We start from the raw sequence: 15,470 nt of genomic DNA, 5'->3' as shown, positions 1-15,470 counted from the left end.
AGCTCTTCATCGAGAGCCTGCAGCTCTTCATTGAGAGGCTGCAGCTCTGCATCGAGAGGCTGCAGCTCTGCATTGTTAGCCTGCAGCTCTTCATCGAGAGCCTGCAGCTCTGCATCGAGATCCTGCAGCTCTGCATCGAGAGCCTGCAGCTCTGCATCGAGAGCCTGCAGCACTGCATCGAGAGCCTGCAGCTCTGCATCGAGAGCCTGCAGCTCTTCATCGAGAGCCTGCAGCTCTGCATTGTTAACCTGCAGCTCTTCATCAAGAGCCTGCAGCTCTGCATCGAGAGCCTGCAGCACTGCATCGAGAGCCTGCAGCTCTGCATCGAGAGCCTGCAGCCCTGCATGGTGAATCTGTTCCTGCAGCTCTGCATGGTGAATCTGTTCCTGCAGCTCTGCATTTTGAATCTGTTCCTGCAGCTCTGCATGGTGAATCTGTTCCTGCAGCTCTGCATTGTGAGCCTGCAGCTCTGCATGGTGAATCTGTTCCTGCAGCTCTGCATTTTGAATCTGTTCCTGCAGCTCTGCATTTTGAATCTGTTCCTGCAGCTCTGCATGGTGAGCCTGCAGCTCTGCATTGTGAGCCTGCAGCCCTGCATGGTGAATCTGTTCCTGCAGCCCTCTGAACCAATAGGAAACAGGCTCACTGAGTTACTATTCTACCTGCAGTTGTTTCTCTGGTGTCGGAATGTCTCGTGATGTTTGTGAGTTCTTAGAAACTAAACACCACATCATTTAAAATGTGTTGTAACTGTTAGTGAGAGGTAACAGGTATTAAATTACCCACATTTCAGAAGTACTGCGGTATATTACTGCGTTACAGCTAAAAGTAATACATTACTGTACCTCCGGTACTTTTGTAAGGGAGTTACACACAACACTGTCGAACACACACACACACACACACACACACACACACACACACACACACACACACACACACACACACACACACACACACACACACACAAGTGTAAGTTATGCATGTTTTGTAGTACAGTGTGTAGTACAGTGTATATTACAGTGTGTAGTACAGTGTGTATTACAGTGTGTATTACAGTGTGTATTACAGTGTGTAGTACAGTGTGTAGTACAGTGTGTAGTACAGTGTGTATTACAGTGTGTATTACAGTGTGTATTACAGTGTGTAGTACAGTGTGTATTAGAGTGTGTATTACAGTGTGTAGTACAGTGTGTAGTACAGTGTGTATTACAGTGTGTAGTACAGTGTGTAGTACAGTGTATATTACAGTGTGTATTACAGTGTGTAGTACAGTGTATATTACAGTGTGTATTACAGTGTGTATTACAGTGTGTAGTACAGTGTGTAGTACAGTGTGTAGTACAGTGTGTATTACAGTGTGTATTACAGTGTGTATTACAGTGTGTAGTACAGTGTGTATTACAGTGTGTATTACAGTGTGTAGTACAGTGTATATTACAGTGTGTATTACAGTGTGTATTACAGTGTGTAGTACAGTGTGTATTAGAGTGTGTATTACAGTGTGTAGTACAGTGTGTAGTACAGTGTGTATTACAGTGTGTAGTACAGTGTGTATTACAGTGTGTAGTACAGTGTGTATTACAGTGTGTATTACAGTGTGTAGTACAGTGTATATTACAGTGTGTATTACAGTGTGTAGTACAGTGTGTATTAGAGTGTGTATTACAGTGTGTAGTACAGTGTGTAGTACAGTGTGTATTACAGTGTGTAGTACAGTGTGTATTACAGTGTGTAGTACAGTGTGTAGTACAGTGTGTATTACAGTGTGTATTACAGTGTGTATTACAGTGTGTATTACAGTGTGTAGTACAGTGTGTATTACAGTGTGTATTACAGTGTGTAGTACAGTGTGTAGTACAGTGTGTATTACAGTGTGTAGTACAGTGTGTATTACAGTGTGTATTACAGTGTGTAGTACAGTGTATATTACAGTGTGTATTACAGTGTGTAGTACAGTGTGTATTACAGTGTGTATTACAGTGTGTATTACAGTGTGTATTACAGTGTGTAGTACAGTGTGTAGTACAGTGTGTATTACAGTGTGTAGTACAGTGTGTATTACAGTGTGTATTACAGTGTGTAGTACAGTGTATATTACAGTGTGTATTACAGTGTGTAGTACAGTGTGTATTACAGTGTGTATTACAGTGTGTATTACAGTGTGTATTACAGTGTGTATTACAGTGTGTATTACAGTGTGTAGTACAGTGTGTATTACAGTGTGTAGTACAGTGTGTATTACAGTGTGTATTACAGTGTGTATTACAGTGTGTATTACAGTGTGTAGTACAGTGTGTAGTACAGTGTGTAGTACAGTGTGTATTACAGTGTGTATTACAGTGTGTAGTACAGTGTGTATTACAGTGTGTATTACAGTGTGTATTACAGTGTGTATTACAGTGTGTAGTACAGTGTGTAGTACAGTGTGTATTACAGTGTGTAGTACAGTGTGTATTACAGTGTGTATTACAGTGTGTAGTACAGTGTGTATTACAGTGTGTATTACAGTGTGTAGTACAGTGTGTAGTACAGTGTGTATTACAGTGTGTATTACAGTGTGTATTACAGTGTGTAGTACAGTGTGCAGTACAGTGTGCAGTACAGTGTGTATTACAGTGTGTATTACAGTGTGTAGTACAGTGTATATTACAGTGTGTATTACAGTGTGTATTACAGTGTGCATTACAGTGTGTAGTACAGTGTGTAGTACAGTGTGTAGTACAGTGTGTAGTACAGTGTGTAGTACAGTGTGTATTACAGTGTGTATTACAGTGTGTAGTACAGTGTGTATTACAGTGTGTATTACAGTGTGTAGTACAGTGTGTAGTACAGTGTGTATTACAGTGTGTATTACAGTGTGTATTACAGTGTGTAGTACAGTGTGCAGTACAGTGTGTAGTACAGTGTGTATTACAGTGTGTATTACAGTGTGTAGTACAGTGTATATTACAGTGTGTATTACAGTGTGCATTACAGTGTGTAGTACAGTGTGTATTACAGTGTGTATTACAGTGTGTATTACAGTGTGTATTACAGTGTGTAGTACAGTGTGTATTACAGTGTGTATTACAGTGTGTATTACAGTGTATATTACAGTGTGTATTACAGTGTGTATTACAGTGTGTATTACAGTGTGTATTACAGTGTGTATTACAGTGTGTAGTACAGTGTGTATTACAGTGTGTATTACAGTGTGTATTACAGTGTATATTACAGTGTGTATTACAGTGTGCATTACAGTGTGTAGTGCAGTGTGTATTACAGTGTGTATTACAGTGTGTAGTACAGTGTATATTACAGTGTGTAGTACAGTGTGTATTACAGTGTGTATTACAGTGTGTAGTACAGTGTGTATTACAGTGTGTATTACAGTGTGTAGTACAGTGTGTATTACAGTGTGTAGTACAGTGTGTAGTACAGTGTGTATTACAGTGTGTAGTACAGTGTGTATTACAGTGTGTATTACAGTGTGTAGTACAGTGTGTAGTACAGTGTGTATTACAGTGTGTATTACAGTGTGTAGTACAGTGTGTATTACAGTGTGTAGTACAGTGTGTAGTACAGTGTGTATTACAGTGTGTAGTACAGTGTGTATTACAGTGTGTATTACAGTGTGTATTACAGTGTGTAGTACAGTGTATATTACAGTGTGTAGTACAGTGTGTATTACAGTGTGTAGTACAGTGTGTATTACAGTGTGTAGTACAGTGTGTATTACAGTGTGTAGTACAGTGTGTAGTACAGTGTGTATTACAGTGTGTATTACAGTGTGTAGTACAAGTGTGTAGTACAGTGTGTATTACAGTGTGTAGTACAGTGTGTAGTACAGTAAATTGTAATCGTCCTAACGTGAGTTGGAGGGCGTCAGAAAGTAGGATGCAGAGGGAGAGAAGAAATGAACAAAGAGCAGATTTCTTACCACACACACACACACACACACACACACACAGCTGTATGTGCATCGGATTTTATCTTTGAAGAGTGAGTGTGAGAGTCAGCAGGGATACTGTGTGTGTGTGTGTGTGTGTGTGTGTGTGTGTGTGTGTGTGTGTGTGTGTGTGTGTGTGTGTGTGTGTGTGTGTGTGTGTGTGTGTGTGTGTGTGTGTGTGCGCACGCCTGGGGTAAGGCAGACTGTAATCATCACCTCCTCATGTTCATTTACATACGGGGGGGTTGTCAGGAACAAAGAGGAGAACAAACTGCTGCCTTTAACAAATCCGCAAACACACACACACACACACACACACACACACACACACACACACACACACACACACACACACACACACACACACCACACCTCACTTATTCCTGTTGTCACGGTTACCTACACCTGCAGCATCACTCCTGTTTCCATGGTTAATGCCTGCTGTCCCAGCAGCTGTCACCAGTTTAGTTGTTTTAGAGGCGTATAAAACCAGCCAATCAGACCCAGAGAGGGGCGTGCTTTAACGTCAGCTGCAGGTGGCGACTGGTCACTCAGCGTAAGCTGCTCCAGAGGCGTGAAGCTGCATCAGTGAGGCTATCCTATGCTAACCTCCTCTGCTAGCTTGCGCTGCTACATGCAGCTGTCCTCTGATTGGTTGAAATAATCTGAGCAGTGTGCAGAGGGTAGCTCAGGTGGTTCTGCTGGTCATGTGACAGAGGGTCAGGCTGCTGAGGCACCTTCACCAGTGTCCAGACACACACACAAACACACATGCACACGCACGCAAACGCACACACAAACACGCACGCACGCACGCACGCACACACACAAACACACATGCACATGCACGCAAACGCACACACACAAACACGCACGCACACACACACACACACGCACACGCACGCACACACAAACACGCACGCACACACACACAAACACACATGCACACGCACGCACGCACACACACACACAAACACGTACGCACACATGCACACACGCACACATGCACACACACACACACACACACACACACACACACACACACTCACAGCTCTCACACATCATGTGATTGTCTCACCTGTGCAGGTAAACAGGAGCTGCCATGTTCTCCACCCCCCCGCCTCTTCTCTTCCTCCTCCTCCTCCACGCTGTTGTCATGGTGACCTGTGAATCCCCCCCTCAGTGGGCAGAGCCTCACGACTCCCCCCTCTCCCACCTGGTGGTGGAGGGGGGGACGGGCCGGCTGTACGTGGGGGGGGTGGATCACCTTTACCAGTTGACCTCAGACCTGCAGCTGGTGGCTCATGTGAGGACCGGCCCCCACCTCGACTCGCCCGACTGCCTCCCCCCCATCTTCCCCCGGGACTGCCCCTCGGCCACGCCCACCCACAACCACAACAAGCTGCTGCTGCTGGAGGCGGGGCCGGGACCAGAGGGACCAGGACCAAGGACCCTGATCGTCTGCGGCTCGCTGTACCAGGGTATCTGTGACAAGAGGTGAGACAGGTGTGATACACACCTTTATGTAGCCCCGCCCCTTTCCCACTTTCTGTTACAGAACATGTCACATTAGACACTTTTATTGAACCAGCTCTCCCCCGATTCAAAGATCAGCGCATTACCCAACTGCGCCACAGTCTCTGTTCAAACCCTGATGCCTCAGTCCTTCTGGGGGGTCTCCGGCAGCGTTTATCAGCGATCATTCTCAGCTACGAGGACCTGAGAAAATACCAGATGATTTCTGAAAAAAGTCAGAATGCTGAGAGATCTGAAAAATACATTTTCAGAATCAAGTCTCAATTTTGAGATTTTGAGAAAAAGGCCTGAATTAAAAAAAGGAGAATTAAAGTAAAAGAGTTTTCAACGGTAAAAAAGTCAAATTCGGTAGATCTGCAGAAAGTCAGTATTTGAGATTATATGAGATTTTGAGAATTGAGTCAGAATAGTTAACAATGAGTTTTATTCGGGACAATTCTTATATGATATTTGAACAGTACTTTGCTCTATTTTATGACCTGTACTTGAATGTGTTTTAGACCTGTTTGTGGGATAGAGATGAAGCTATCAGCTCTAATCCGTCATAAATCATCTCTTCTCTGAGATGAACGTCTTTATTTATCCCTTTAACTGCATCCTCTGCTGGGGACTGCAGGAGGACATGTGACAGTAACATCTCATATGAGGACATGTTTAATAACTGTAGAGTCTGGAGGGGGATATGCTCTGCTGTGAGGAGCAAGAACCAGAACCTCTGATCCGGCCTGTAGCCTGCAGCTCATGAGGACCCTTTGTGCACCTTTTCCACCAAATCGGATCCGGTTCAAGATCCGATCTTTTGCTTTTCTGGTGCTTTTCTGGTTCTAGCCTGTAGCACCCGTTGTGTTTCCACCACTCAGAGGCTGAGTGGAGCTCAAGTGGAGCTGGGATATTGCGTCATCATTTGCGTCATGACGTAACCATTTACGTGCCCTCTGATGACCGGCGTTTTACGTTGCTGATTTTCTCCCAAACACCGCTCAAAACAACAACACCACTGCGTCAGGTCAATGCTCCTGTAGCTTTTAATCACACGAAGCCAGATTAAGTTACAGAACTACTTCTCGAACCTTATACTCCTCTCCAGAAAGCCGTGGTTCAGTGGCATTTACCGCCCACTGCAGTGCTGCTCGCCCACCGGCGTTTAGTCTCCCGTTAACTCACGGTAGTGTTCGCTGCAGTGCTCGAATTATGTTTTTGTCTTCAAGGGGGTCTCTCTATTTTATAAAAACAAGTTGGACTCCCCGCCCCCCCCCCCATAACCTAACATGTCAATTAAATAGCCGCGAATAGGTGCGAATGGCGCTTTTGCGCACGGTAGACACAACTTACACACGTAACACACGCACAACACAACAGACAGATTTTTTGGGGTTTGTTTTACAGAAATCGGTTCCATTTAATTTAAACATATTATTGATTGTCCATATTTCATTCCAATATCGCAATACATACAAATACATAGATTAAACATATTCTTTTGAATTTCAGTTTAGCTAGACTGTGAACTTATGCATTATGTAGCCTATATTGGCTTTGTCAAACAACATAGAAGAAAGCGCAACTTCAACAGACATTCTCAGCACTTGTCAAATCATGTAACCCAATGAACGCATATATAGACAAAACACTCGCATCATGTAGGCCTAACAATTCAGTTCGATGCTCTGATCATGTTTGACCGTGTTGGGCTTTACAGAAATAGATTAAACATATTCTTTTGAATTTCAGTTTAGGGACAGGCTAGACTGTGAACTGTTATGCATTATGTAGCCTATGGCTTTGTCAAACAACATAGAAGAAAGCACAAGTTCAACAGCAAACATGACATTCTCAGGACTTGTCAAATAATGTAACCCAATGAACGCATATATAGACAAAACTCACCCATCATGTAACAATTCAGTTCGATGCTCTGATCATGTTTGTTGGGCTTTACGGAGACAAAAGAGACCAAACTGCCCTGCTCTCAGCTGGCTGGGGCCTGCGCCCAGGAATCCATGATGCTGATGTCCGGTGGCCACTCTTAATCCATGAGTGGACAAACGGCACGGGGTTGAATTTCTCAATAGGAGGTCCATTCAAGTCAATGAATAGCAGGGCAGTGAGGCTCGCTGCACGCAGTCCGTTCCTAGTTTTATCGTCTGTGTCATTGCAAGCCGAGAAACCCCTCTCACACTCCGCTGAGGTCGGGAGTATAGTGCGGCATGCGACGATAAGTTTCTTAAGAGTATTCCCCTGAGAACCTTGAAGCTTCCAATCTCGGAATTCCTCGATAGCCTCGGTAGAAGATTCACAGAGGAGTTTTGCGAATCTCCCCACTTCGCGCTCTCCAAATAGCATTAGGTCTGACCTCTCTGCAGGCCAAAAGTGCTGATCTAGAGGCTTGAGCATGGCAATAAGTTCACTGTCAGGAAGACGTGATCTGAGATTATCAAGGATGGACTGATAAAACTGGGGTTTATTAATCTTAGGCTGCGTTTCCCTAAGCACAACGCCTTTGAACCGACCACTTGCTATGCCTGCGCGAATCTTGGATTCCGTTTTACCGGCATCTTCTTTCATAGCAGACAGTATCTCGATGGTTTGATGGATTTGTCTGCTGCCATCCACCAGAGACGTGTCCCTTCTCTGTAGTCTCAATGAGAGCCCCTGCAGTTCACGAAGCACATCTTTCATCACTGCCAAATCGGAGAGGAAGCCAGTAGATGTCAGATGCTTGAGTAGGCCACCATACTTCGCCCTCTCCACACCGTTGCGCGAGGCATCTTCGCTGGCCATTGTAAAGTGCTGTGCCAAAACAGGAAAATCTTTCACCACAGCTTTAACTGTCCGGAAACTGCTTGCCACCCACCTGATTGTGAAGACTTTGCCTATTTTAAAAATCTGCATGTTTAGTTCCCTAGCAGCATTTTCAAGCTCCCGTGCGTTTTTGGTGGATTGGTGATACAGACTATGAAGCTTTGAAATAAAAATGTCAAAATGGTTGCACCCAGCCACAGCCTTCAAAGAATCATTAACAGCTAGTTCTAATCGGTGTGCCAGGCAATGTACATCCTGCAGTCGAGGGAAGTCTTGTTTAAGTCTTTCAATGAGTCCTGTATGCCTACCGGTAAGGACAGCGGCTCCGTCTGTGGCTATGCTGATGAAGTTCCTCTTAAGAAATTCTGCCTCTATCCCCACATTTTGAAGACTGTCTTTTAACGCATTGTAAAGAGATCCTGCATCTCCTTTTTCCAACTCAACAATGTCCAAAAACACGTTCTCTACGTCTCCATTACCTGTTACATCGCACCTCATGTAGATAATCATATAGGAGCGTCCATGCACAGTGCTTTCATCCAACGTTATGCTGATACGTGAGTCGAGTTTCAAGACATGGGAAACAAGTCTTCTTTTCATTTCATCTGCTATATGTTTCACAATAGCAGCACAGGAGTGATCGGAGCGGTGTGCAGGGCCCACTGTTGCACCATTAAGCTCATTAACTGTCATGATCGGCGTCATTTTGGTGTATGGCAATCTCTCTTTGGCTATAGTGTACGCCGCCCTAAATGAGCTTGATGTAACGTCGATGGCAGCCAAACTCAGCTCTACAACTTTGGTGGGCAGAACATCTTTTTGTTTTAATTCTGCTATCTCCACTGCTCTTTTATGAGCAGCCTCTGCTCCGTCCAATTCCTCCTCAACGTCCTCATCGTCATTGGTAAGTGTCCCAGCTAAAACATCATGATGACTGGTTGTAGCCACAACGTCCTCTGGCTCAGTAGAGTTAGGCGCCTGGCTAGAACTAGCTGTTGCTAGGCCATTTTCTGATTCTAAATCTGCAACTATTTTTGTTTTTTTAGTGGTAAAACCGAAACTGGTCAGGGCCGAATATGAATTCGGTGCAGGTGGCCTTTTTTCGGCGGCATAACTGGCAATTACATTTAAATTTAAGATGTGTTGTTGGTCTTTACCTCAAAAGCACATTTTTATGTGACTTCTTCGGACTTGCGAGTGCTGTCAAATCGATCTTATCCAGTTTGCTCACGTAGCCTAGTGGTGTGGTGGTGAAGTGCAGTATGCTGCGCTCTTGAGCGTATAAGCACGTCCGGTATTAGCCTATTTTAATGTAACGTCTTTAATGGTTGGAGACCGCAAAGGGATGGATAATGAGTGTTGTTTACGATTAAATTACAATGCAATATATGGCAGACACCTTCAGATATGAGAGACCCCCTCAAAAATTTGACTTTGTTGCTTTCATGGGAGCCAGTCATCACTCTATGGGAGCTCGGCTCCCTCTGGCTCCCACGTAATTCGAGCACTGGTTCGCTGGAAAGTATTCACTGTCTGACTGTCACACCAGCAGCTGATGCATACCCCCCCCCCCCCCCCCCATCAGTGACTGTGTTCAGTCTGAACTGACGCTGTTTCTTGACAGTGCTGTTCTGAAAGTGTCTCTGGCTTCAGACAGGTGATGTCAGCACAGCTCCTCTGACTTCCTTCACTGCTCTGATATCCTGTTGTGGCAGAAGCCGTTTCCTACTCATTTGACCGGCGTAGTTTTCCTTATGGTTTTGCTTGTGATGGCAGCCTGTGTAGCCCATGTACTGATTCCATCCCATAGCTGCAATAATAGCCTACACAGGAGAACGTCTGCCTGCTCTTCCCAATGCTCACTAACAGAACGGTGATTAAAGTACGGTGAGTAAACAGCACCACACTGACCCGGTTAGTGCTGCCGGACTTTATAAAGTGTGTGTGTATCAGTGTGTGGTCTCGCTGTAGTCCCTGTGCTCAGAGATACTGCTGTTACAACTTGTACTCGCTGTACTCCAAGAGCTGTAAACTCAGGTTAATCTCCCCCCTCCAAAGTAAGCGTGACGTATTGGTTTTTCGGCGCTTAAAGCCGGCGCCGCTGTGGTGGAAACACGAAAAACCAGATCTTTATCGGCTCCAGCTCCAGCTCCAGCTCCAGCTCCAGCTCGGCTCAGCTCCGGCTCCGGCTTGTGGTTGGTGGAAAAGCGGCATTAGAGTCTCTCTGACAGAAGACAGAGGTCCACAGCTCAATAACAGCTCATTAAATGGGGACGACGCCTGCGAGCTAGTTCAGGACAGTCAACTCAAGCACCGATGATACATTCGCACATAACGCCCCTCGTCACACTTGCAACCAACCAAACGTAGTCTCCTAATCTTGCGCTCTATTTAGGCTGTTGGATCCACCTACCTCTGCCTCGCTAATGCAGCTGCTGCTACTGCTGCTGTTTCCACGCTGCTAGTTATCTAATCATCACTCAATGTTCTATGTTAATATGTGGAGTGAAGAGGCCCGAGGCTAGACGCTAAACTCAAACTATATACTGTTTCTAATAAACATATTAATGAAACATGTGAGTTGTCTGACTGAAATGACGTTAACAGTGTTTGTAGTAAAGGTTGATAAAGCTGCAGAGTAAGAACAACAGCTCTCTGACAGAGGAGCCCCCTCAGAGCCGGCAGTGTGGAGGCCACCAGTAGCCGGAGCAGCATCAGGTGAATACTCATTCCTGACCTTGTTTCTTCTTTTGTGGTGCTGCAGGAGTCTGTCCAACATCTCGCTGCTCGTCTACCAGACGTTGAACCCGGTAGACACGCAGTACGTCGCCGCCAACGACCCCCGCGTCTCCACCGTCGGCGTGGTGATCACCACCAGACAGGAAGAGGGCGGGGCCCTCCGGCTGATGCTGGTTGGTCGGGGCTACACCAGCAAAGGGCCCGGGGACATCCCACCAATCACGACACGGCGCCTGTCCCCGGTGGTGCCCCCCCGTCGGGCCTTCTCTCAGGAGGAGGATCTGGGGAAGCTGGTGGTAGGAAGTTACTCCGAGTACAACAACCACTTTGTGAAGGCTGTCGCCCACGGCAACCACGTGTACTTCCTGTTCTCACGGCGCCACAGGAAGGAGTACCGGACCTACGCCTCACGACTCTGCAGCGCTGATCGGAGCTTTTACTCTTACGTGGAGGTGCCGCTGCTCTGCGGGGAGGGGGGGGTACAATCTGGCGCAGGCCGCCATGTTGGGAGACCTCTCGGGCCCCGCCCTCTTTGTCGTCATGGCAGCAGGACAGGCCTCCACCCCCCGTAGCAACCGGCCGCTCCGCGCTCTGTGTTTATGGGATGGCGGCGCTGGACGCCATGATGCTCAGAGCACAGGAACTGTGTTATACTGAGGGGGGGCAGGGAAGCCGGGGGGAGGAGGCCTACATCGAGTATGCTGTTTCATCAAAGTGTCTGAAACTACCCAAGGTACACACACGCACGCACGCACGCACGCACGCCGCACGCGCGCACACACACACACACACACACACACACACACACACACACACACACACACACACACACACACACACACACACACACACACACACACACACACACACACACACACACACACACACACTCCCTCCATCAAATAGAGCAGCTGCTGTAGATATACATAAAGGCACAAAGGTATAAAATATAACACACACCGCCCGGCCAGAAAAAGGCCCCCCTCTGATATCCGTTGGACCGCCTTCAGCTTATGGCACGCATTCTCTGTGGCATCGTTTCCCCGAGCTTCTGCAACGTCTCAACATTTATTTCTGTCTGTCATTATTTTTGATCTTGTGTTGATGACGGAGATTCAGACCACTGATCATAGCCCTGCCCCCCCAGGCTGGTACAGTAGGCACTAGGCATGATGGGGGCATCACTTCGGCTACACAGGTGTGTGGTCCCAATCCCTTGAGTTCCCTCCGCATTGTGCGTGTGGAAATGCTCTCTGTCACTACTAAACATAGCTGTGGTTTTTCTACCATTTGAAATACTTTAGTTATCCTAAACAGGGATTTTTTTTTCCCCCACATGACTGTTTACAGAGGAGAAGCTCCTCTCTGCATCAGTTAGAGTTATAACTTGCTGCCAGCTGAAACATAATCACCCATGCAGTAATTATCCGATGGGGGGCTCTACCTATTCAAGTCCTCTCTTAAATCCAGGTGTATATGAAATATACACTATAATGTTTATTAAATGTGTTCCTGCAGGACTCCCTGTCAGAGTATCCCTGCGGGGGGGAACACACCCCCAGCCCCATCGCCAGCTCTGTGCCTCTGCAGACCACACCCACTTTCACTTCCAACACCCAGCTGACCGCCATCGCCACGGCCAACGAGGCAGGGCGCACCATCGCCTTCCTAGGGGACAAGGGGGGGCGTCTGCACAAGGTATGTTATTATTATTGTTGTTATTGTTGTTGTTATTGTTGTTGTTATTGTTGTTATTATTATTGTTGTTATTGTATTATTGTTGTTATTGTTTGTTATTATTGTTGTTATTGTTGTTATTATTGTTGTTATTATTGTTGTTGTTGTTATTGTTGTTATTGTTGTTGTTGTTATTGTTATTATTGTTGTTATAATTGTTGTTATTGTTGTTATTATTGTTGTTATTATTATTGTTGTTGTTATTGTTGTTATTATTATTGTTGTTATTGTTGTTATTATTATTGTTGTTATTGTTGTTATTATTATTGTTATTATTATTGTTGTTGTTATAGTTAGGTATGTTTCTGGCCCATGGCCACCCTCTGGTGCTGCCACGAACTACACCCCAAAAAAGTACAATGATATAAATGCGTGTGTGTGTGTGTGTGTGTGTGTGTGTGTGTGTGTGTGTGTGTGTGTGTGTGTTTCCTAAGAGGCGTTTAGCCTGGGGTGTTTTGGTTGGTTATTGTTCCCCAAGGTGCACTCTGGGTTAGGATCCAGCAGAATACCCTTGAAAGTGTGTGTGTGTGTGTGTGTGTGTGTGTGTGTGTGTGTGTGTGTGTGTGTGTGTGTGTTAGTTAATGAGGACTGATCCTGCCTCGGAGCTTCAACAGCAGAGCTTTGATTCTTTCTGTTAATATTTAATCACAACACACACACCCCCTCTCTCTCTCTCTCAGGTGAAACCGCTCCCCCTGGTGGCAGAATGTGATAATGATTATCATGATGTCATCTGAATAACTGTGTGTGTGTGTGTGTGTGTGTGTGTGTGTGTGTGTGTGTGTGTGTGTGTGTCTGTGTGTGTGCGTGTTTTTTGCAGGTGTTGCTGCGCTCTAACAGGTCCGGTCTCCTGTATGACAGTGTGTTGGTAGACAGCGGCAGCCCGGTCAGCGCTGACCTCCTATTGGACGAGAGCCAGCAGCATGTCTACGTACTGACCAGCAGGAGGGTGAGACAGCTGTCTGTCCGTCTCTCTGTCTGCCTGTCTGTCTGTGTGTCTGTCTTTCTCTAACCCACTTTCCTGCCCGTCTCTCAGCTGTCGAAGGTTCCTGTGTCAACCTGTGAGAGACAGTCAGACTGTGAGACCTGTCTGTCGGTCAGAGACCCCTACTGTGGCTGGTGTGTCCTGGAAGGGAGGTAGGTACCTGTCTCTGTTACCGTCTGTCTGCAGGCATGTCAGCTGTTATATTTTACCTGTATGTCTCTCCAGGTGTTCCCGGCAGCATCAGTGTCTGCGCCAAACGCAGCCCAACCATTGGCTGTGGAGCTTTGAACCGACCAATCAGTGTGTAGCAGTGCAGAACCTGCAGCCGGCGAAACAGAGCAGAGACCAGCAGACGCAGGTAAGCTGTCTGCCTCAAGGCTCTGCCTGACCTGTCTGCCTCAATTGTCTGTCTTAAGTGTCTGCCTCACCTTTCATCCTCACCTGTCTGCCTCTCACCTGTCATTCTCACCTGTTGGCCTCATATGTCAGCCATCACCTGTCATTCTCACCAGACAGGTGAGAATGACAGGTGATGGCTGACATATGAGGCCAACAGGTGACACATTCTCACCAGACAGGTGAGAATGTGTCACCTGTTGTTGGGTGTGCCTGACTGTCCACCTGTTTCCCAGGTAACGCTGTCAGTGCTGAAACTGCCGGCCCTCACAGGGGCGGAGTCTCTCTCCTGCGTCTTCGGGCTCCTCCCACCTCAGCCCGCCATTGTCACGGGAACCAGCATCACCTGTCAATCACCTGCGCCAGAGCTCCTCCCACCCATGCTGACAGGAAGCGGTAAGATTGTTATTATGTTGTTAGTATGTTGTGAGTATGTAACTTTGTTATTCGTATGTACGTGTGTTGTTAGTATGTTGTGAGTATGTTAGTTTGTTGTTAGTATGTTGTGAGTATGTAAGTGTGTTGTTAGTATGTTGTGAGTATGTAAGTGTGTTGTTAGTATGTAAGTGTGTTGTTAGTATGTTGTGAGTATGTAAGTGTGTTGTTAGTATGTAAGTGTGTTGTTAGTATGTTGTGAGTATGTAAGTGTGTTGTTAGTATGTTGTGAGTATGTAAGTGTGTTGTTAGTATGTAAGTGTGTTGTTAGTATGTTGTGAGTATGTAAGTGTGTTGTTAGTATGTAAGTGTGTTGTTAGTATGTTGTGGTATGTAAGTGTGTTGTTAGTATGTTGTGAGTATGTAAGTGTGTTGGTTAGTATGAGTGAGTATGTAAGTATGTAAGTGTGGTATGTAAGTATGTTGAGGCTGTATGTAAGTGTGTGATAGTATGTTCTGTGAGTATGATAAGTGTGTTGTAGAATGTTGTGAGTCTGTAATTAGTGTTGTTAGTTGTTGTGAGTATGTACGTGTGTTGTTAGTATGTTAGTTAGTATGTAAGTAGTGTTTGTGAGTATGTAAGTGGTGTTGATGAGTATTTGTTAGTTATGGTTGAGTATGTAAGTGTGTTGTTAGTATGTTGTGAGTATTGTATGTGTGTGTTAGGTATGTTGTGAGTTGTAAGTGTGTTGATAGTATGTTTTGAGTCGTAAGTGTGTTGTAAGTATGATGTGGGAGTATTAAGTGTGTTTTGTTAGTATGTTGTGAGTTTGTAAGTGTGTTGTTAGTATGTTGTGGAATTATGTAAGTGTGTTGTTAGTAAGTTGTTGAGTAGTAAGTGTGTTGTTAGTATTGTTGTGAGTATGTAAGTGTGTTGTGAGTATGTAAGAGTGTGTTGTTAGTTTGTTG

The 15,470-nt window shown here is 45.6% G+C and overlaps 1 protein-coding gene across 1 annotated transcript in view; it reads left to right on the top strand.

Annotated features, from left to right (window-relative positions):
- Positions 1 to 15,470, top strand: part of plxnb3 (plexin B3) — a 66,772-nt gene that overhangs the window by 31,937 nt on the left and 19,365 nt on the right. The window contains 9 exon segments of the mRNA XM_063881256.1: positions 5,018 to 5,428; positions 11,034 to 11,478; positions 11,480 to 11,572; positions 11,574 to 11,741; positions 12,527 to 12,706; positions 13,566 to 13,694; positions 13,782 to 13,882; positions 13,956 to 14,088; positions 14,363 to 14,522. Coding sequence (XP_063737326.1) covers positions 5,034 to 5,428; positions 11,034 to 11,478; positions 11,480 to 11,572; positions 11,574 to 11,741; positions 12,527 to 12,706; positions 13,566 to 13,694; positions 13,782 to 13,882; positions 13,956 to 14,088; positions 14,363 to 14,522 — 1,804 coding nt within the window. The 5' untranslated portion in view covers positions 5,018 to 5,033.

The sequence above is a fragment of the Eleginops maclovinus genome, chromosome 4 (genome assembly GCF_036324505.1).
Source record: "Eleginops maclovinus isolate JMC-PN-2008 ecotype Puerto Natales chromosome 4, JC_Emac_rtc_rv5, whole genome shotgun sequence".
Classification (NCBI taxonomy): Eukaryota; Metazoa; Chordata; class Actinopteri; order Perciformes; family Eleginopidae; genus Eleginops; species Eleginops maclovinus.
The sequence above is the reverse complement of the archived record's forward strand: the minus strand, read 5'-3'. Positions and strand labels throughout refer to the sequence as shown.